Consider the following 23,345-nt stretch of genomic DNA (forward strand, 5'->3'; position numbering starts at 1 on the left):
TGGGATGAGCATGGGTGTTATATGTAAATGATGAATCACTAAATTCTACTCTAGAAACCAATTTTGCCATAAATTTTAACCATAAATTTAAACAAAAACTTGAATAAAAAATTGAAATTAAAAAAAAGAAAGTTTCCTGCTACTGGTGTGTGATATCATGGGGATAGGATTGGAGTGACACTTTTTTAGTATATCACTGTGGTATTGAAACTATATGAGTGTGAATTTTTTTAATGTTCAAGACTGGTACCCAGAATGTGGACTGATTTTCCTTCCTTCTTTTATAGCACAAGTTGTAAACGACCTCACTCAAAATCGATTTTTTGAAAACCCTGCGATAAAGGAGCTGCTGTTCCACAGCATCCACGATGCAGTCTTAGGCAGCCAACTTCGGGAAGCGCTGGCTGAACAAGAAGCCTCGGCTCTTCCTCCCCAGGAGGACTCCGAGCCCAACGCCACTCCCACCACTCCCGAAGCGTAGATGAGGAACTCAGCTGGGATGGGCTACGGGCCTCTCATGAAATTGCTCATTGTTACATATTTTAAGTACTAGACATTAGATTGGTTTTCTAAGGGTAACATTAGATTTCTTTCCTAGCAGTCAAGGCTTGATTTGGAGGGTGAATGATGCGTAGCAAGATGTATCTTACTTGTGTTTTTATTTTTAATGGACTATTTCCAAGATAAATTGTCCTCTCAGCTGCATCTATTGTGCAGTGACATTTCTGTTACTCTTTAGTATTAACTTCATAAACTGAGCATTTAAGAAGTTATTTCCTTTAAGTAACTTCACCTACAGATCAGATATGCTGTCCTCAGATGGTTAGTGGCTCCTTGCTCTTGAAATTGTTGATTTACAGGATTTTTGTAATCAGAGTTATCTAACAGAAGGAGCGAACCCACAATTTTTTAGAAGTTCTTTTAAAATTACCTTTTATTATCAAAGAACAATCAAAAGATTAGAAAAAAATAGAAGAAAAACATTATATTGCTACCACCCAAAGATTATCAGTAACACTTGAACGCGTCTCTTTCCACATCTTTTTCCGTGCATATATATTTTTATCTTTTAACCAAAGTAAGGTCATATTCAACATAGTGTTGATTCACCTCAGACTATATTCAAATTTCCCGTCATCCTCAAATTTGTAGTTGGTCTGTCCAAACTAGTATTCATTCTGTGACCTAACACTACAGCTGGTCATGTCTTTTCAAGTCCCTTAAGTCTATCTTAATCCAGCATCATCCCTTTTATGACCGTGAGTTAGATTGGGGCAGTTGTCCTTAGAATCCCATCTGGTTTTTTCAAAGTGTTATTTCTCTTGTCCCTTTATTTCCTGAACTACCTGTAATCTAAAAGTTCTATCTAAAAGTTTCATGGATTTAAATAAAACCTTTTTTTGCTAGAATATATCATAGATGAGACATATGCTTCAAATCTCATCACATCAGAAAACACATAACATCTAGTTGACCTACAATTAACAATGCGGAAGTAGATCCCTGGATTGACAGGACAGCCTGATACCCCATTTAGGTTTTCCCTTTGTGACTAGTGAGTTACTTTATGGTATTCCTTTGGCATTGAACGAATACCCGGTTTCCCATTAGCCATTCACCCAGGGGTTTTAACATCTGGTGATAATCCTTGCCCAAATCAATAATTTTATTGTTTGTGATTTTTTTTCTAATTCTAATAATTGAAGAAATGATTTTCAGCATTTATCAGTTGGTGTTTCTTTGTAAACTACAACTATTCCTCCTCCACTTCAGCTGTCTGGTCATCCTTAAATACATCTCTTACTGGAAAAGGCAGGTTAGATGTTTTTTCCGTTTAATTATCAACTTCAAAGTAAGGAGTTAGTTTAACATGACAAATTAGGTTCTTTTACATCTCTCTTTTTTTTGGCATATTATAGGCTCATGAATTTTTATAGTTTGAGTGTTCTTCAGTCCATTATAATTGTTCTTTTTTGCTGTTCAAATTGTCACAACTGTGACCACAAGTTTTGTTGTTGCTGATAGTAAGGTAACCTTAAAGGCCGTGTATTAAGAAAGCTGACTCTTACGTATAATTTAATATCTTGGAAGTCCGTAAGAGTTATCAGTTAATTCTTCATCAAACCCAGAGTTAAGCCTATGATTAAGTTAAATGCCTATTTGAGGCACTCTTTATAGTTGTCCAAAAGGAGTTGGGGAGAACTTCAAGCCAATTTGTCATCAAAAGGTCTTCTTGTAGTTCCAACTACCTCCTTCTTCCAGATCAAAGGACAAGTTTTAGCCAACCTGCCTAAAGCCTCCTCTGCTGAGATTTCCTGCTAATAGTTTGTGGTTCTTTTTTAATATTTTATTTATTTATTTATTTGAGAGAGAAAGTGAGAGCAGGAGGGGAAGAAGCAGAGGGAGAGGGAGAAGCAGGCGCTCCCCTGCTGAGTAGGGAACCTGATCCCAGGACCCCAGGATCATGACCTGAGCCAAAGGCAGACACTTAACCGAGCCACCCAGATGCCCCTAACAGTTATTAAAATGTTTTCTTATTGATTCTTGTTTTAGTTTTCCTGAAGAAAACACTGCCAGGGGAAAAGTGGTGTGGTCAGATCCCAAGAAAGAACGGTTAGCATGGGTCTACTCCAACCAAACCCTGTGGTTGGTTTGCTTTAACTATGGGGTTGCTCAGTGACTTTACTAATTTAACTTAAAGTAGACCCCCTCCTTTCTAATCAGTACTTCATGTAGATCTTGAGTGAAACTAGGTTCCCAACCAGTTACTCCCTTGCAATCACCACACGCAAGAGCAGATACATCTGCATTCTGATACAGACTGCCTTCTGAAAGAGCACTTATTTGTAGAACCTCTGCTTTAGCGGAAGCTTTTGTCAAAGGACCAGCACCATTTCAGCCATTAAAGCAGAACTTCGGATTTTAAACAAGTCTACAATACTTCACCCCATATACTTTAACACCTGTTTTCAGCAAATGCTTCACACACAGTAGATATTCACGTCCTAGTAGTTGGTAGATTGAACGTAGTGTACAAAAACCGTATTTACCAGTATCTAACAGATTTGTATTTAACTTTTGTTCTTTAATGTTCAACCTGTTGTGAGTGGAATTTTACCATGTACATAAAAAGCACCTTAGTTTTACTGAAGGGAAATCTGTTTTATTTTCAACATGCCTCTAAGAATTTAAGAGTGCATTTCAAAATGTTTTATCTGTATGTAAATATGTTGGAATGCTTTACGTAAAATTATTTAATATAGGGGAAATTTTCCTGACCTTTTTTTTAAGTATGCCTTTATGTTCTTCTTTCTGGACCTTACTAGCTAGCTGCTAGCGTATGCTTCCTGTTTCTCAGCCCTGGTTCAAACTCAGTCTTACTGCACTGCCAAAATGGGCATAATCCACAATGATAGATATTGGGACTTGGCAAGTCTTCTATGGCAATAGGGGAAAGCCCTGTGTTCAGGGAGGGTCCCACATAGAGAAGTCCTTTGTTTTTCTCAAATACTACACAATATGATAGTGGTTGATTTCTGCCTCATGGATAGACGGAATACGTTTGAAAATAATTGCGAACCAGGACCGAGGAAACAATTCTTGTCACAGACATTGACTTTGTATAATTATAGGACAGCTTAGAGTAGGATTGAAATGGTCAGTCTCATCTGCAGTGGGACTCAGAGAAAAAAGAAAGATATGAATCCTCTGCAAGCCCTGTGAGTAGCTCATTTTATAGTTTTCAGGTGACATCTAAAATATCAATTCCATGTGGTTTGATCCTGTATTCTTACCTGTTCAACAGATAAAGGAGGTGCCTGCCTCCAAAGGTACATTTTGAGGAAATGAGTTTGCCCTCATGTGTGGATAAAGGCAAAGGTAACAAACCCAAAGAATCTGCCATGGAATGGGTAGGTGTGTTTTTCTGTTTTGGGGCGGGGGGGGGGGGGTCGTGTATGCCCTTGAGTGAGGTCAGGGAGAGGGAATATAGGGCACGTGGAAGGGAAGGTTTTATCTATTATATCTGCCCCTTTAAAGATAGTAAATCAAATTTTAAATTCAAAAATGTCCTTGGTGTGAGCCTGTGTGGTTTGAGTGCAAAAATGCTGTTGGTTCTTTTTAGTGTAGCTTTCAGGAATGCTTTTAGGATTCAGTATGTTTAGATTCTTGATATTGTGGTTTGAGTGCTGATAAAAGTTGTTTGAAAACTGATCAAAGTACTACCTTAATTCTCCATATAGCCAACCAAAGTGCATGCAATGGCTTTGAAACCCCTCAGATCCCAACAATAGAATGTTCAAAAGCTCAGCATTGTAGCAGGTAACCTCCCGACTGACTTGAATTTAATCAAGTTTGAGCATCTCAAAAACCTATCTTGCCTTTGAAAAAAAAGCATTACGAGCCTTTTCATTTCACCTTATGTAACATAAACCTGAGCTTTGTGGAAATTAAAGTTTTATAAATCCAATCACATTTTTAAAATGCTTATTAGAAAGTAATTTGTAGTCATCAGTATTTTTCTAGTCAACTCTTTGTATTTTATCAGCTCCCTGATGAATGTAAAACATGTGTCCATACACCTCCGTATACACATGTATATATGTACACACATATAGATTAGGTGGAGGGGGTTACTGGTGAAATGTGTGTTCATTTTATCTTGTAAACTGGAGTACAAAGATGCTAATCTAGATAGGGTTAATGGTATTGGGCAGAAACACCCAAATTTTTCAAATAATTGTCAGTTTAATGTGTGGCCAGTTAGATTTTCATCATGTAACAGATGAAGATTTTTCAGAGCCTGTAACATGTTAGGCCTGAGTGAGCTCAACATAGCCAGTTTGAGTTATCCCACATTGGTGCATCTGATACCTGAAAAATTGGTAAGACTTCTGAGTGTGATGTAAATGCTTATGTTTATTAAAACATTACAAAAACATACATCAGTCATTTACTGGAGTATATTTTATTATAAGCCTTCTATAACACCTAGAAGTGGCTTGCTCTGTTTCGTACCTCATGGAACACCAGGGCAGGCTTAGAAAAAATTTTCTGATCCATTTCACAAAAAAGAAAAAAGAGAAAAGAATGCTGATTGGATTTTATGAATGAAAAGCTTTTGTTTTTCTCTTTGAAAACGTTCATGTTTTAAATATTTCAATACAACATTTAAAGCATTTTCTGTTGTCAACTTTTTCCTGTAAATTAAAATGTATCCAGCTCTTGCTACTTATTTATGAATACTGAACTGCAATAAAAACATTCCTTATTGTGCTTGGGTCTCAGTATTTGGGCAGGGAGGCTAACTGTGATGAAAGATGGGAGGGGATTTGGTGATGGCTGCACAAGAAATAATTTTAGATCTGCTGAGGATCCAATACAACTTTAGTTTTACAAATACTTTGCTTCACCAGAAGTCTAACAGCTTTACCAAAATTTTAAACCATTAATTTATAAAATGAAAATAAGTACTTTCCTATATGAAACCAATTCTGTATTTTCTAAATTAGATTATGTGTATATATTTTTCTTTATGCTTTACTACTTTGCTGGTCATTAAAGTCACTAATTCTTCTTGATTAATTTGAAATCAACTCAAATGACATAGTAAAACCTAATATATCAGATGCTTCTTCCACTTTAAATGTGGTAAGAAAAAAATTTTAAAAAGCATCGACACACGTGGTCCTGTGCCTAGATGGGCTGTTTTGATGGGGGGGGAGGGGCGGAAGAACATGAAGGTGAGGAACACAGGAGTGGAGCTGACAGACTGGGACTTGAATCCCAGCTCTGCTACAAGTGTGAGAAGTAGGAAAGTTTTTGTGTGCCTTCTACCAAGATGCATTAGGTCCACCTCACCAGGCAGATGGGAAGATACAATCGGCACTCAGCCAGCAGATGCCTAGAATGTACGTGGTCTGAACAAGCACTTCATGATATGGGACTCTTAAATGGTAGTGGATCAAAACACCGCATACATCGTAATAAGCTTTTCTCCCTAGCGACACCAGATAACACCTTCTATTGTACTACAAAGAAAAGACATCTGAAGAAAGCATCCAGTTTTGAAACACTTTATTTTTGTGTGTGTAATGGTTATTAACAAGTCTATTTAATTAAGTTAGGATTCTAATGAAAAGTGTTTTCATGAAAGCCTTCAGGGCTCAGTTGTATGTCATATAGCGGGGAGTAGCACTGAATTTGGCATAAGACTTAATGACCTTATTTACAGCCTCCAAGAAATCCTTCTCGGTAGCAATTTTTCGCCGTGCTCTGATGGCAAACATACCAGCTTCTGTGCAGACACTTCTAATCTCAGCACCTTTCAAACAAAAAGAAAACAACAGGCTTATTAAAGCAGCCTGAATAGACATACCAGCAAATATAACAAGCAAGACCTTTTCACCTACCAGTGCTATTTGGACACAGCCGTGCTAACAATTCAAATCTGATATCTCTTTCAACACTCATTGAACGAGCATGAATCTTAAAAATGTGAGTCCGACCCTAAAAGTGGAATTGATAAATATTAAAGTGGAAAAATATCATTGGAAGAAAAAATGTCAAGAGAAGGGATTCTTGAATTCTCTAAAATGAAATGCTTTTCTTACCTCTAGATCAGGTAAGCTAAATTCAATCTTCCTGTCCAATCTCCCTGGCCTCATCAGTGCAGGATCTAAAGTATCAGGTCTGTTAGTGGCCATCAGCACTTTAATGTTACCTCGAGGATCAAAACCATCCAGCTGATTGATCAGTTCCAGCATCGTCCTCTGTACTTCATTGTCTCCTCCAGCACCATCATCAAAACGAGCCCCTGAGAAGACGGAAAGAAGCTCTTCATGTCCACTCAGGAGGAGCGCTATGTGGGACTCCAAAGTACTGTACACCTCAGCTCACATCAGGAACAGCTCACTCTGAAGCACATCCTGTAAGAACAGCCTACTATACACAAAACTAATTAGAAAGTCCATCTTCCAAAAGGACTCATCATAGATTTATTTAACAGAGGCTCCTTTAAAGTTTTTTTTTTTAAACCTCTTTTAGGAATTTTTTTAAATCACTCAAGAACACTTCTACTTTCAGCATGATATATACACCTGGACAAGGCAACAGAATAAATACATTAGCATTAATGTCAATCTCTCATTTCAACCAAAACAGCAAAAAACAAAAGGCCTCCAAATATATATTTCATTTTTAGGTTGCATAACTACATATGATTGTAATTAATGTATTGCATACATTATAAAACAAAAACAATTTTTAAATGAGATTAAAAATATAAAGAAAAATTCTAGGTTTCCCTCCTGTACCCTAATACTACTTTTTTTTTTTTAAAAGATTTTATTTATTCGTGAGAGACACACACAGAGAGAGAGAGAGAGAGGCAGAGACACAGGCAGAGGGAGAAGCAGGCTCCATGCAGGGAGCCTGATGTGGGACTCGATCCCCGGTCTCCAGGATCACTCCCTGGGCTGAAGGTGGCGCTAAACCGCTGAGCCACCCGGGTTGCCCCTAATACTACTTTATACACAATTTACTTTGGAAACCACAGCTTCAGAGCATCCTGACATCAGAAGGCTTATTCCAAAAATACTATATAAATAACTTCAGAGTCACAACATACAACTGATACACTGTGGTCACGTTATGCCCCTCTGAGACATTAATCACAGATTTCCAAACCCAACAATACCCATTCATTGTAAAGACAAGACCCTAGGTAACCTAACTGCAGTCCTCAAAGAGCCTTACAGGGTACACCATGTTTTCAAGTCATTTTTGTTCGTTAAATAACTGAACATATGATAGCTCTCGAGTTATTAAGAATTATTACTCTCAGGACCTGGGTAGCTCAGTCACAGTTAAGTGTCCAACTCTTGATTTTGGCTTAAATCACGAGGGTCATGAGATTGAGCCCTGCATTACACTCAGTGCTGGGCATGGAGCCTGCTTGAGATTCTCTTCCTTCTCCCTCTGCCCCTCCCCTCCTAAAAAAAAAAAAAAAAAGATCACTCTCAAACTATTACTAGGCCTTTACAGAACAGAACACTTTAATTTTCAAAGTCTCTCAATTTTTTTTTTTTTAAGTAAGCTCCATACCCAGCATGGAACCCAATGCAAGGCTTGAACTCATAACCCTGAGATCAAGACCTGAGCTGAGATCAAGAGTTGGATGCTTAACCAACTGAGCCACCCAGGTGCCCCTATTACTTTAAACCCCTCAAAAACCCATGAAATAAACAAGGCAGGGACTGTTCTCTTTATAAGACAAGTGAACAGTGGCTCATAGTTAGTTAGAATAACCTGTCTAGATCTCACTGCTAATACTGTATTTCATCAAATCTATGAAGCCAACAATGACATTTATGTATACTTTATGAAAATCCATCAACTAAGTTATGCCCGCCCCAGTGCTTTCTTATGACATAGTAAATGAAGCTATATTCCAAGTTAGGAGTTGTTAAAATGTGAGCTATATCCCAAGTTAGGAGTTGTTAAAAATGTTGTCATGTGAATGAAATTAGGAAAGTATAAAGACTTTGAGAAATAGCAATGCTCTATATTTTTTTCCTTTACAGTGTATCTCGTTTATTAGATCTGTAGCTCAGACATGCCAAAGCCCATAGAAGAGTTGGAATTAAAATTTTATACAAGATTATCAAGAGAACTCTACATGTGTTACTTTAGAATGCTCACAAAAACCAATCCTAAAGCAGTTCTCTAAAATACCACTCATACCTCCAATAGCATCGATTTCATCAAAGAAGATAAGACAGGCTTTTTTGGTCCTGGCCATTTCAAAGAGCTCACGAACCATTCGAGCCCCCTAATGAGAAAAATAATTCAGAGTTGGTTTAAAACATTTTTTAAATATGGTAAGAAGCTATGCTTCAAACTTTTCAATGTTCCTAACAATATTCTCAATTATTACCTAAACTTTTTCAAAAGAAACAAGTTTGTTACCTATTCCATCAAAAGAATCTCGCTACCTTCAAAAACAGGATTAATTTCATGATTCTGTACCTATTAAATAGCCAATACCTCAAGACCTGAAGAGGTCAAATGAATACTGTCGAATAAAGTCACTTCAGTTAAACCTGAAATGAATGAAAGCATCTGATTTTACCACTTGGCATTTCTTTTCTAAAATGTTTTTTTTTAATATTTTTTTTTGAATTTTTTTATTTATTTACGATAGGCACACAGTGAGAGAGAGAGGCAGAGACACAGGCAGAGGGAGAAGCAGGCTCCACGCACCGGGAGCCCGATGTGGGATTCGATCCAGGGTCTCCAGGATCGCGCCCTGGGCCAAAGGCAGGCGCCAAACCGCTGCGCCACCCAGGGATCCCTCACTTGGCATTTCTAATCACCTATTTGCTTTGTATGTTTTGATCAAGGAATAGAAGTATGCAGCTCTTTTACTAATTCTTATTCTAAGTATATTAATCGTTAATGTTTCAGATGCGATATAGTCCTAGACTTAACCTAACAAAAAAATATGTATGTATACGTGTATGGATGTGTATGTACCCTCGCACATATAAAGACGATTATGTTCTCTCTCAGTAGAATATGAAATGCTGCCCCTGAAATGGAAGTATACTTTTGAATGTATTCACCACATTTCTGGGGTCTTAGAAACCAAATCTGTAGAAAAGGTCATCTTTCTGAAGAAGGAGCATACTGGTTAAAAGTTTCAGGCAGTTGTTTCCAATGACCAAGGGAAGGCTGGTGGCTTCTGAACTACTCCTCACAATCCACCAATCCTGTCTCCATCCTTCAATGAGGAACTGCTATTCCACATGATAAATCTTTCACAGGGTTACATATTCTTCGATTCTGGTCAATTTACTTTACCTCACCGACGTACTTCTGTACAAGTTCAGATCCAATAACTCGAATGAAGCAAGCGTCAGTCCTGTTAGCAACTGCTCGAGCACAGAGTGTCTTGCCTGTACCCGGCGGACCAAAAAGCAGCACACCCTTGGGAGGCTCAATGCCAAGGTTAACAAACCTCTCTGGCTGTGATGGGAAACATTATTTTTACAGTCATCACTTCTGTATAATAAACACAGAATTACTTCTGTATCATATCTATAAATATTATATTTAAATAAAAATTAAGTCCACAACCTATATACTTGTTCTAAGTAAGAATTTTACTTATTCTAAGACATGAGATCTAAACTAGACTCCTATCAATACACAATGCTGAACAGCTTTTAAAGGTATTTCTCCAATCCAGGCTTAACAAAACATTTTCCCCCCAATTTAAACAAATTACAGTGTTTTAATAAACAAAAGTATTATCTGGTGTTTAATATCCTAGTTTTCCATTATCCTCCCAAGCTGAATTTGACTCAATTTAAGCCTATTTGCTCTTGGTATCATTAAAACACATGGTTTCTTCTATAATAACTTATAACAGAGTTAGCATATTGCTAAAGGTTCCACCTCAACCTCCTCTGTCCCTCAAAATAGCAGATCTTTCTGTTGCTGAATAGGTCAGATCACTCAATCCTTCTGCTTTCTCTCTTCTGGAATGTACCAGCTCACCACGTCTCTATCCTGTACCCCCTGAAAAATTTTCACTAAACATAAAATTTTTAAAGCTATCAAATAACAGGCAATTTAATGCATGGACTTAGCTACTTACATGAAGTAATGGGGTTTCAACTACTTCTCGAAGTTTCTCAATCTGTTCCTTACAGCCACCCACATCACTATATGTGACATCAGGTTTTTCCTCCACCTAAGATAAAGATGAAAATGTGTAATACACAGCCACAGGCTTTTGAATACTAGTTCAAATGTTCTATGCAGTAAAGCAGACCCAATACGCTAAATGAAAAATCAGACTCATGGCAAATAAGAATTTTAGTAAAAATGGAACACACTGACCAGTGTCCTAGAACCACTTGCAATATTACCTGTTACAACACTAAGTGAAAGAAAAACCAGTTAAAAAAAAAGGATTGATTAAAAACTTTCTCATTGAAATATTGTTCAAAACATTTTTGTAACTCTTCAGTATAGGCCCACATATTGACAGTTTACTAGTCAAAGTTTTAAAACTCTTTGAGATGGATGCAACTGTATTGATAGTCATGTCAATCCTTTTCCCTCCCATATTTTCTTTTCTTACCTGCATCATGGTAACTGTTGGGTCAATCTTAGGAGGCAGCGGAATATGAATCTGATACTTATTTCTGTCCACACTAAGGAGGTAATAAAAAAGATCCTCACTCAAAGTACTCAAAAACTTTACTAGGCTAATTATCATGTATTGTATATACATTAACTTATTTAATTTAATCCTAACTATCCCAGAGCAAATGTTTCATCTGCTTATACCACGTTACCTTAAATAGACTGCCAAACTGAACTCTAAAGTCCTACACTTGAATATGACATTTAAAGCCATTCACAAATTGAAAATTAAAAAAATAAAATCTTAAAAAAAATTAAAACCATTAACAAAAAGCCCTAGTGGGGTTAGGGTAAAGCAGCAGATGCAGAAGAAAGGATGTTCAGTAGTAATGCTCTACAAGAGTACTTCTTGGTACTCTGCAGCACCCAGTTCATTCATTCAAAAGAAAGCCAAGGATGTGTTGTGACTTCATATCTTCAATGAAAGGAAAGTATTTACTGCTAATAGAATCTCACCCCACTCTCATCCCTTCTTCAATGTCCGTCGGTGCTACTTGATCACTGAGGTCCACCACAAACTTGGCAAACTGCTTCACGTTGATAATGTACTTTGGGTCCTCGGAATCAGCATTGATTATCTTTGTACACCTAACACAACAGAAGGCTTGATTAGAGTCAGGAAACTAAAACACTAATAATGAATTCAAATAACTAGATTCTCTCCTGGGCAAGCAGGATACTAACGAGCAGGTACAAACCAGAACTGCAGAAATTAGGTCACTGCTAAAAATCCTTTTCTATAAAAAATTAAGTTAAACCACATATTTCATCATTAAGACAGTTCTCTAATTTCTTGATTTTCATAACTGTATTCCTCTCCTAGGATAGTACTCCTCTGTATCTTAAGTTACTCTGCATTTTATTTTCCAAGAAGATAGTCATCTTGTCTTATTACATCAAGTTAAGTAACACGTTTTCATTCTTTCCTGAGTTTATTCTCCAAATCCATGTTTTACATCATGGTTGCTTTTTTTTAACTTAAATGTATTCTTTTTCTGTGTGATATGTAGGCAAATTTGTAATACCATCTACATCACAATAAAAGGTAATCTACTGTCTTTCCCTTCTGTTTACAGAAGAAAAACAAGAAACAGAACTGACTTTAGGAAGAAGTCCTAAGCTGTACAAGAATATGGGGAAATACAAAATAATCTGGAGCGTACAGACAGGTGGAACCCAAAGGAAACTCAAGAATGCTTTGTCCCTGCAGTGTAACTGTGTGACAGGACTCTGGAAGTACCTATCACTATTTTCTCTGACAAACCCTTGTCAAAACTGTCCACAAATAAGGATTTTTTTAATCCAAAGCTGAGAAAGTATATACATTTATAAGGAGCTCAATTTCCAGAATGAAGTAATTTAGACCTTCGAAAATCTGTTCATCTGTAAAAGCAAAGAGAATAATGTGAAAACAGTCAAGGTCATCATTTTCAGAACTCTGGAAATTAATGAGAGTCTGGTAACAATCCAAAGAGTGTGCATTCAAGAAAAATGGCTGCATCCCTTTAAGAACAGTGAGCCTAGCTGTGTTCCAGCTTGCCTGTATCTCGTCTTCTTTCCCCAGCTCTGCAATAGACTTGAAAGCCAACAGCCTTGCAACCATGGTAATCGTGAAAAACAGTAACCTAGCAGCTACTGATAGGGTGGGGATGGGGATACCTGAATGGGTTTGGGGTTCCCCAAAAGCCCAAGCACAAGGGACATGTCACTATTTGACCTGTCTGGCAGCTAACCAAAGAGCTCCATTCTCAGGACTTCTGTTTATTGCCTGACTCAGAGCTCACCCTGTGTGAACACCCCTACCAACAGGGCATTTGTTAGTGACTATCAGTGACAATTGTTTAATATCCAAACTGTGAGGTGGCATTACCAGTTGTGGCTATTAAGAGGCTGACCAAAAAAATTCAAAGGAAAAACAACAACAATAACACACCCTGGGGAAAACAGAAATCTAATTTCCAGAGCTGACATATTATATTATTTAAAATGTCTAGTTTCCATCAAAAAATTATGAGACATTGAAATAGGAAAGTTTGGCTCATATATTTATGGCTTTAAAAAGAAATTACGTCCTGATACATGCTATAGCATGAATCCTAAAACATTATGCTATGTGGAAGAATCCAGAAACAAAAGGTCATATACTGTATGACTCCATTTACATGAAATGTTCAAGATAGGCAAACCCATAGACAGACAGGATATTCATAGTTACCAGGGGTGAAGGGAGAGGGGAATAGGGATGGCTAATGGGTATGGGGTTTCTTTTGTGGGTGATGAAAATGATCTGAAGAGAGTAAAACAAAAGTATCAAACAATGCTGGTGTCGGGTGGGATGGTGGTGGTGTAACTACTGAAAATAAGGAGAGTGGGGAGAGGAGAGGGCAAGGGTGAGTATAAGTGAACCCGTTGCCAAAATTCACTAGCCCTCTAGTTCACTGTTCTTCCCAAACATTAAAGATTAGATACTATAGGAGACTGAAACCTTCTCTGGGAAAAATGACCATCCAAATGAAAAGATCTAAAGATACTGACACTGAAGGCTCCCCAAGTAAATATCCAATCACATAAGCTATAGTGAAAGCTTACGACTGACATGCCTCACTAAGGAATCTAGTTTCTCTCAGCTTTTAAGTCTCCCACTAAAATCAAATCCCAATGTACGATTACCAGATCTAGCACAAAAGATGGACATCAAACAAGCAAAGGGGAAAAAAGCATCTTGGATGAAGCAGAAACTTTGCAGTTATCATTAATTTCCTTAAAGATGGGGATCCCTGTGTGGCGCAGCGGTTTAGCGCCTGCCTTTGGCCCAGGGCGTGATCCTGGAGACCCAGGATCGAATCCCACGTCAGGCTCCCGGTGCATGGAGCCTGCTTCTCCCTCTGCCTGTGTCTCTGCCTCTCTCTCTCTCTGTGTGACTATAAATAAATAAATAAATAAATAAATAAATAAATAAATAAATAAATTTCCTTAGAGATGAGAACATATTATAACCATGATTCAAAAATAGAGGACATTCAGAAAAACAACAAAACACATGTATTGAAAGAATAAAGAGCTCTTAGAAATTAAAAACTTGGGAAGAAATACAGGAAGGAAAAAAAAGAGGACTTAAAGTTAAGAAAATCTCACAAACAGTAAGACAAAAAGAGAAAACACACACACACACACACACACACACACACACACACAGAGGAAAAGATTAGCATACTAGCAGAGATATCAAAAGGGCCCAAAAGCTTGTAAGTCTGGGATAGAGAAACAAGAAAATGGAAAGAAATAATTAAATAATTTCCCAAAAACCTGCCACAGTGAAGGACACTGAAGCCCAGTACCCTGGATGAAAATAGACCAATACTGAGGCATGTCATCATGAAGTTTCAGAATGAGAGCAAGGAGACGTTACAACTTTCAGATGAAGCACAAGTCACATATAGAGAAATGGGAATCAGAACAGCTTCAGACCAAAAACACCGGGAGGTGGAAGACAATTCAATGATGTCTTCAAAGTTCTGAAGAAGAAGGAACTTTATACCAGCTGAGATATTTTCAGACCTATGTGGTCTCAAAATACTGCCTCCCAACTCACCTCTTTCAGGGAGCTCCAAAGAATAGAGCTCACCTAATGCGAGTGTAAGTAAACCAAAAAGAGAAACTCCTATGCAAGCAACAGGAGAGAGGCAAAGAAAGCTCCAGGATGGTTGTGATGTAGCAGGTGCAATAGGCCACAATGCAAACCGAAGTGGGTCGGCAGGTGCTGGGAAAGACTTCTTCAGGAAGATGGACCTGAAAGAACCTGTGGCACAGCTGATGCACCTGAAGCATACATGAGAAAAAATCTGATGGACCTAACGCATCTGAAGAGCAATTTAGACAATCAGGAAAAACTGGAGGATTGAGTTTTTACATACATAGAAAACAACCCAATAGTTTTTACATACGAGAAAATAAGACAATTATGACAAGGAAAACAGAAAGTGGTACAAGAAAGAAAAAGTAATCACAGCTTACTACTTGCCTCTTTGTGAACAGCATTACTTAGCCACAGTTACAACAAAAACAATGACTACTGCTCTAAACAAAATTTTAATGTAATTATATTAGGAGGATGTAGGGATGGGAAAGGTATGTCTTTGGGAGGAAGGCAGAGGAAACAAAACAAAATCCTCAAGCCAACAGAAAATACCTAAAATTAAAAAGAAAAAAAGATGTAAGCTACAATATACAAGAATTGTGTCTGTAAGAACCATGAAGTTAGAAACCAAATAACCAGTTAAAAATTTTGAAAATAGGTGTCTTCCGGGAAAAGGAATTGGGAAAGACAGCTACTGTCCTAGAATTATTTAATTTTTTAAAACCACGATGAAACTTAAAAATAAACCAGTAAGTGGAAAGGAGAGACAGAAAAAAGGGAGTGAGGATAGAAGGAAAAGAGGAAAGGAAAACTAATTTTTAGCTATAGTAAAGACGTAAAACTGAGACAAAATTTTCAATGATTAGAATAAAACACAGGAGAATATAATCTTGGATCGGGCTAATTAAGCCTTCTTGAACAACAATCAAACCCAAAATTAATAATGAAAATATTCATGTATTTTATTAACCTCCTAAATATTTTAAACATTTTTTTAAAATTTTTATTTATTTATGATAGTCACACAGGGAGAGAGAGAGAGAGGCAGAGACATAGGCAGAGGGAGAAGCAGGCTCCATGCACCGGGAGCCTGACGTGGGATTCGATCCTGGGTCTCCAGGATCGTGCCCTGGGCCAACGGCAGGCGCCAAACCACTGCGCCACCCAGGGATCCCTATTTTAAACATTAATACAACAAAAGGTACTGAGAAGTGAAAAGTCAAGTGATAGAATGGGAAAAGATATTTGTAACATATTGAAAAAAGATTAATATGTACAATATATAAAAGTGCTCCTAAAAATTCACAAGAAACAACCCAATAGAACAAAACATGAACGGACACAGAAATACAAATGTTTAGTAAGTATAAGAAGCTGTCACACTAGCAATCAGAAGATGCAAATTAAAATGAGATTTCTTTACCCCCAAATGGTAAAAGCATAAAAACAGAAAATCACGTATCTTTTTTTTTTTTTTTGTTTAAGATTTTATTTATTCATTCATGATAGACATAGAGAGAGAGAGAGAGAGAGAGGCAGAGACACAGGCTGAGGGAGAAGCAGGCTCCATGCCAGGAGCCCGATGTGGGACTCGATCCCGGGATTCCATGATCATGCCCTGGGCCAAAGGCAGGCGCTAACCCGCTGAGCCACCCAGGGATCCCCAGAAAATCACGTATCTTATACTAATCAGGCAAACAGGCATTTGCCTCAAAACCTCATATTAAGGAGTGTAAACTGGTCAAACCACCTCTTTCCAGATTTTCAAAACCGTAAATGCCTTTGATCTCACAATTCCACTGCTAATAAGCTACACTACAGAAGTATATGCACACACAGAGAAATATTTAACATAAACATTCAGGTAGCACCATGTAAAGTAACAAACTGAAAATCAAAATCTACAGATGAGTAATTTTTTAAAAACAAGAGAAACAAGAAAAAGAAGTCCTTAAAAAAAATATCAAGATATGCTCCTTTGCACGTAAATATACATATGAAGATACACAGAAGGACTAAGAGGACCAAACTATTTCCAGTTACAGCTGAGGAAAGGGCAATAGGACAGTGGAAATGCGAAGGGAGGTTTAGCTATTTTCATCTCATCTTTTTGTACCATCTGAATCTTTCATATGATTATGCCTTCACCTACTTCTTGAATAATTGCTGAAGACATAAAATTTAATCCCTGATAATTCTGTAAAAATCTTTATGTAGTTAGAATTTGGAATAAAACGTTTTTACGAACTATTGCTTTATATTCTAGATCTAAAAAGTGCTTGGAAGTATAGATAAAAATAAATGTCCAGCATGCTATCCATACCTCGCAACCTGCAAAGGCTGTTCACTCTGCAGTGTTTGCTTATCTGCAGCCAAATCCCAGAGTGCCGGTGGGGCCAGGCCAGTATCAGATTCTTTAATACCTACATAAAAAAGGGTAACAAAATTCACCAGAACATAATGCATCACCTGCAAGCAAGCTTTCTTAACCTCAGCACTACTGACATTTTGAACTGAATAATTTGTTGTGGGAATTGTCCTGTGCATTTTCATATAGGAACATCCCTGGCCGCTAGCCACCAGATACCACCAGCACCACCTCCCCTTCAAGTCATGAGAATCAAGAGTATCTCTAGCATTGCCAAATGTCCTGAAGGAAGCTTGGCACTCGACAAAATCACCCCATTTGAAAACCACCACCCTAAAGTAGCAACAAGCCAAAATTCAACACCGTATCTGAAAAATTCGTGCAGGTCAACTATATAACTTCACCACTCAAATTACTAAGTAGAAAAATTTCCAACGGCTAAGCAACAGCCCACTTACTTCAAGCAATACCATGTAAGACCACATTTTTATTCACTAAGAAATTTTTACTTGTTTATTAGTTTACCAAACCTGGTTCTGACCAACAGAAACATTACTTGTTTAAAGGGTGATGTTGGAAAATAAATAAATAGATAGATAGATAAAGGATGATGTTGCTTAACTACTTAAACACTGAATTTGGTTTTAAGAGGTAGTGAAAAATTATTAAAGGAGATCTACTTTCTTAACAGAGAGGAAGGATAATAATTTTTTAAATTTGTAATTCATGAAAGAGTAACATTTGTATTTAAACTATTTTGATATAATTAACACATGACATTTAAAGAGAGGAGATGAGAATAAAGAAATACATACCAGTGAGCTCATTAATTTTCTTGAGAAGCTGTTGAATGTCATCTTCAACTTGCTTTATCTGCCTAGAGTAAGTACTTTGACCCTAGGAAATAAAGATCACTTTAATTAGAACATTAAGACAACAATTTACTACTCTGCAGACAAAAACTTTTAAGTTACAATTTTAATAGCTATTATTGACCTAACCCTTGTGAAGCTGGAAGTAGAGAAAGCTTATCTTTCTATTTTTTTGAGCTTATCTTTCATAGGTATTTCTAAACCAGTATTTTCCCCCCACACAACACTCCATTATTATGCAAAATAACAAATGAAAATCATGCCTGAAATTAACCACAACTACAAGCCCACTTCTATGCATTAAAACTTTCCATTTCAGATCTAGTTCAGTTATATACATTTTAAATGTAGCAAACACTTGTGAAAACTATTTCAAATATTCTTCAATATATTACCACATGTACAAGCTTTAACATGCAGGAATATTTACTCTCTGATCTAATCTAGAGAGAAAGTGTGATACCTAACTTCTTTCAGGAAGGATTATTATAATCTGCTAAACACTGTCCTTGAATTATCTTGGAAGGATAATATCAACAACAGTTCTTATTTCAACATAAAACATCTATATTTGGTAGACATTGAAAGGACTTACGTAAGTTTTCAGCAAGGCAATATCCCCCTCATCCAGAGCTAAAATAAGAGAATGAATATATTAGTTTCAAAAAGAGGAAATTAAAGCTGACAGTTATTTTCTGTTCAATTTAAATTGCATTTATTGAGTGACAAAAAGTATGCAAAGTTGTAACAATTTAAATAAAACCAACAAAAAGTTTGTGGACTCAAGGAACCTTTACCTAATTTAGTCAAGGCAGATTTTTACAAAGTGTGTAACATAGGGATGCCGGGGTGGCTCAGTGGGATGGAATCCTGCATCGGGCTCCCTGCATGGAGCCTGCTTCTCCCTCTACCTGTGACTCTGCCTCTCCCTGTGTCTCTCATGAATGAATAAAATCAATCAGAGACTAAAAGGGGAAGAAATCGGGGGGGGGGGGGGGGGGGGGCTTGGTGTGCATGATCTCCTGCACTGTGGGCAGAAGTGCCAGAGAGTAATTTCCCAATATCAAAATGACAACTCCACCTCTAAAATCTACTCCACAGCTTCTGTTTGTGCCTGCGGTAAAAGTTATAGGAACAGGGCAGCCCCCGTGGCTCAGCGGTTTACCGCCTGCCTTCAGCCCAGGGCGTGACCCTGGAGACCCAGATGGAGTCCCACGTCGAGCTCCCTGCATGGAGCCTGCTCCTCCCTCTGCCTGTGTCTCTGCCTCTCTCTCATGAATAAATAAATAAAATCTTTTTTAAAAAAGTTATAGGAACAAAGTTACTCATTGCTCTGGAATGGCCATCATAGTGGAAGAAATCTACATGTGCATCAACAAGCGGTTGTGTTTTTTTTTTTAAGGATTTTATTTAGACAGAAGGAGAGCGCGCTCGCAAGCCGAGGGAGAGGCCGGCTCCCCACGGAGCAGGGAGTGTGACAGGGGCCTGGATCCGGGGAGCCTGAGATCAGGACCCGGGGCGAAGGCAGATGCTTAACAGACTGAGCCGAGCCACCCTGGCGCCCCGAGAGGACTAATCAGATCTATTCTACTGCTCACCCAATTAAGTGGGAAAGTATGCAGATGCAGGCAGGCAGACATCACGGACTTTATAACGGTAGGAGCTTATCCCTAAGACGCCCTAAGATGGGGGGGGGAGCAAGACGTACAGTACGCTACATGTATGTAAAAATAAATAAAAGAAGCGCTTGTAGACGCACAGACAAGGTCTAGGGAGATCTACGCAAAATGGCAGCACCGGTTGCCTCCGTGAGTAATGGTTGGCCGAGGACGAGGCACTTCTCAGTGTTCTGCGTTTCACGCCTTAAGTGTTTTGACCTGTTTGAATACGAGCCGGTCAAAGGACGGTTCTGTTTTGGTTTTAAGAAAACAACGTGTCAGGGTCCGGGCTGCGCCGGGGCGGCGCGCGGTGCCCTGGGGCGGGGGGGCGGGGACGCGGGGACCCAGCGCCGCCAGCGGGGAAGCGAGGCCCGCGAGGCCCCCAAGGCCCTCAAGGCCCCGGCGGCGGGGCGGAGCGCAACGCGGGGCCGCACGGGGGGCGCGCGGGAGGCAGGCGGGCTGGGGCGGCGGCCGCAGGGACGCAGCGCCCGCCCGGCACGCGCCCCCCTCCCGGGCCCGCGGGCGCCGGCCTGTGTCCACTGACCTCGGATGGGCTTGTCGTCCTTCTCGTCCTCTTTGGTTTTGCGCTGATCCGCACCGAGGTAATCCGGCATTTTCGGAGCTCCGAGGGCCTGGGCTCCGCGGGGATTACACAGCACCTCGGCCGCTTCCGGTGGCGCCGCTCCTTCCCTTCCGGACCGGAAGTAAGCCGGGCTCGGGGGACCGTTTTGGTCTGCGCACGACAACCGGAAGCGGGTGGCCGGACGCCAGGCGCCCGCGTCCTGCGCGTGTGGGCGCCGTGGGGAGACTGCTCGGTGTGGGGCACGCGGGTGGGCCCTGGCCTCGAGCGGCGCGGGCCCGGGCTCCAGCTTCCGAGACCCGCCCGGCCGCGTCCCCGCGTTCAACGCCGCGTCTAGCCGTTGCTTTGCGGGGCGCCTGGGGTGACCGCTCCGCGCCCCGGGCCGCCCTTACCTCACTCCGTCGCGGGGACGTTACCGTAACTCAGCCTGTGGCGCGCGGGCTGCGCAGCGAGTGGCAGAGCCGCGAGGAGAGCGGAAGCTTTCGTTAGTTCGCTGTCCGCGGGGGCGGGCGGTGAACAGTCTGGAATTTTGGACGTCCTGTCAGGAGCGGGGAGGACCGTCCTCAGGTACAGGGCAGCTGCGGCAGAGCGCAGCGTTGGAAGGAAGTTAGGGGCGCCGGGGGCCTCAGCGGTCGAGCGCCTGCCCGCGGCTCGGGTTGGGGCCCCGGGGTCCCGGGATCGGGCCCCACGTCGGGCTCCCCGCGGGGGTCTGCTCCTCCCCCTGCCTGGGTCTCTGCCTCTCCGTGTCTCTCAGGAATGAGTGAATGAATGAATGAATGACAAGTAATAAGTGATACAATTTTCTTTAAAAAAAAATCAGGTGATGAACAGAAGTGAGTAGTCAGGAAACAACTGTAAGTTTGGAAATGAAAAGCCTGACAGCGAATAGAGTGAAACTGTGACCTGCAGGTGAGAGGAAGTATCCGCACGTCATAAATCCCATAAGGGATTAATATCTTGGATATATGAAAAACCAACTCAACAACAGACAGCCCCATTTTTTAAAAGGATTTTATTTATTTATTCATGATAGAGAGAGAGAGGCAGAGGGAGGAGCAGGCTCCATGCAGGGAGCCCGACGCGGGACTCGATTCCAGGTCTCCTGGATCACGCCCTGGGCAGAAGGCGGCGCTAAACCGCTGAGCTACCCAGGGATCCCGAGACAGCCCCATTTTTAAAAATGGGCGTTGGGGGCGCCTGGGTGGCCCCGCGGGTTGAGTCTTGGACTCTGGATTTTGGCTTAGGTTATGTTCTCAGGGCCCCGGGGTGGGGTCTCGCTTGAGCTATGCACTCAGCATGAAATCGCCTTGTCTCCCGCTGCTCCTCCCCTGCTCGCTCTCAAATACGTAAACTAGAAATGGGCAATGGACTCCAATAAACCTCTCTCCAAAGAAGATATACAATAGGGGATCCCTGAGTGGCTCAGCGGTTTGGCGCCTGCCTTCGGCCCAGGGCGTGACCCTGGGGTCCCCGGATCCGGCCCCACGTCCAGCTCCCCGTAGGGAGCCTGCTTCTCCCTCTGCCTGTGTCTCTCCCTCTCTGTGTCTCTCTCATGAATAAATAAATCTTAAAAAAAAAAAAAATACAGGGCAGCCTGGGTGGCCCAGCGGTTTAGCGCCGCTTTCAGCCCGGGGTGTGATCCTGGAGACCTAGGATCAAGTCCTGTGTAGGGCCCCCTGCAGGGAGCCAGCTTCTCCCTCGGCCTGTGTCTCTTACCTCTGTCTCCCTCTGTTATGAATAAATAAAATCTTAAAAAAAAAATACAATAGCCAGCAAGCACGTGAAAAAGATACTCAACAGCACTAGCCACCGGGAAATGCAAATCCAAACCGGGAGATACCGCCTTACACCCAATAGAATGGCTACTACGAAAAAAGGGGGGGGGGGTGAGGAGAAAGGAAATAAGTGTTGGGGAGGATGTGAAGAAAAGAAACCCCTCCCTACTGTTGGTGAGAATAAAAGGAGATCTAACTGGAAAATAGTATGGCAGTTCCTCAAAAAAAAAAAAATTAAAAATATAAATTACCCTATGATCTAGCAATTTCAGCTCTGGATATACTCCAAAGAACCAAAAGCCAGGTCTCAAAAAAAAATAATTTATATCTCCATGTTCGTAGCAGCATTACAATAGCCAAAATGTGAAAGCAACCCAATAGGCAGATGAACGGGTAAGGAAAGTGTACATACCGTGAGATAGTATTTGGCCTTAAAAATGAAAGAAATTCGGACACATAGTACAATTGTAAAGATATTATGCCAGATAATTAGCCAGTCACGAAAAGACAGAGCGTCTTGCAAGTGATTCCACTTCTATGAGGTACCTAGAGTAATCAGATTCTTAGAGAAGGGCACCTGGGTGGCTGCCTTTGGCTCAGGTCATGATCTCAAGGTCCCAGGATTGAGCCCTCGCCCTGCGCCCTGCTCCCAGCTCAGCGGGGAGTCTGCTGCTGCCTCCTCTGCCCCTCGCCCCGCTTGTGTCTGCTTGTGTGCGCCTGTGCTCTCTCAATAAATACAATACTTAAAACAATTCTTAGAGACAAGTTAAAATGGTAGTTGCCAGAGTCTGCAGGGAGGCCAAAATGGAGAGTTGTTATTTAATGGGTCTAGAGTTTGTTTTGCAAGATGAAAAGAATTCTGACAATTGGTTGCACAACAAAATGAATGTATTTGATGCTAAACTGTACACTAAAAAATGGTTAGGATGTGAATTTCATGCTATATGTATTTTACCACAATTTTGAAAAATCCCGTAGTATGACCTTAGAGAAACTGTAAGAACGGATGTGTAGGTGTGAAGAAAAAAAAAAAAAAAGAATGGATGGGGTAGGAGTGAGAAAAAAAGTGGAGTCAGGCTATTTCCTGTTTTACTTTTTTTTTTTTTTTTTTAAGATTTTATTTGACAGAGCATGAGCAAGGGAAGGAGAGGCAGGAGGGAGAAGTACACTCCCCACTGAGCATTGAGCCCAACCCGGGGCCGGGTCCCAGGACCCTAAGATAATGACCTGAGCGATAGGCA

General features: G+C 40.3%; 3 protein-coding genes across 5 annotated transcripts in view; 2 read left to right on the forward strand and 1 right to left on the reverse strand.

Annotated features, from left to right (window-relative positions):
- The window catches only part of SLC26A5 (solute carrier family 26 member 5), a 55,022-nt gene extending 51,089 nt beyond the window's left edge, over nt 1-3,933 (forward strand). Inside the window, exon 19 of the mRNA XM_055301285.1 lies at nt 288-3,933. Coding sequence (XP_055157260.1) covers nt 288-481 — 194 coding nt within the window. The 3' untranslated portion in view covers nt 482-3,933. The remainder of the gene's footprint in view (nt 1-287) is intronic.
- Nucleotides 3,934-6,058: 2,125 nt separating this feature from the next.
- On the reverse strand, nt 6,059-20,450 carry PSMC2 (proteasome 26S subunit, ATPase 2). The gene is made up of 12 exons (XM_055300765.1): nt 20,294-20,450; nt 18,687-18,724; nt 18,035-18,116; nt 17,175-17,274; nt 11,671-11,802; nt 11,150-11,222; nt 10,661-10,756; nt 9,862-10,026; nt 8,743-8,830; nt 6,612-6,814; nt 6,411-6,507; nt 6,059-6,322 (listed from the first exon to the last, which is right to left on the reverse strand). Exons 1-12 carry the CDS (start codon nt 20,361-20,363, stop codon nt 6,165-6,167), a joined length of 1,302 nt encoding a protein of 433 aa, XP_055156740.1. The 5' UTR covers nt 20,364-20,450; the 3' UTR covers nt 6,059-6,164.
- A 42-nt stretch (nt 20,451-20,492) lies between these two features.
- The window catches only part of DNAJC2 (DnaJ heat shock protein family (Hsp40) member C2), a 38,508-nt gene continuing 35,655 nt past the window's right edge, over nt 20,493-23,345 (forward strand). The window contains exon 1 of one of the 3 annotated variants that reach the window (XM_055300761.1): nt 20,493-20,896. The gene's annotated coding sequence lies outside the window, so the exon portion shown is untranslated. The remainder of the gene's footprint in view (nt 20,897-23,345) is intronic. The other 2 variants (XM_055300762.1, XM_055300763.1) reach the window with 2 other exon arrangements.

Source organism: Nyctereutes procyonoides, unplaced genomic scaffold (genome assembly GCF_905146905.1).
Source record: "Nyctereutes procyonoides isolate TBG_1078 unplaced genomic scaffold, NYPRO_anot_genome, whole genome shotgun sequence".
NCBI classification, from domain to species: domain Eukaryota; kingdom Metazoa; phylum Chordata; class Mammalia; order Carnivora; family Canidae; genus Nyctereutes; species Nyctereutes procyonoides.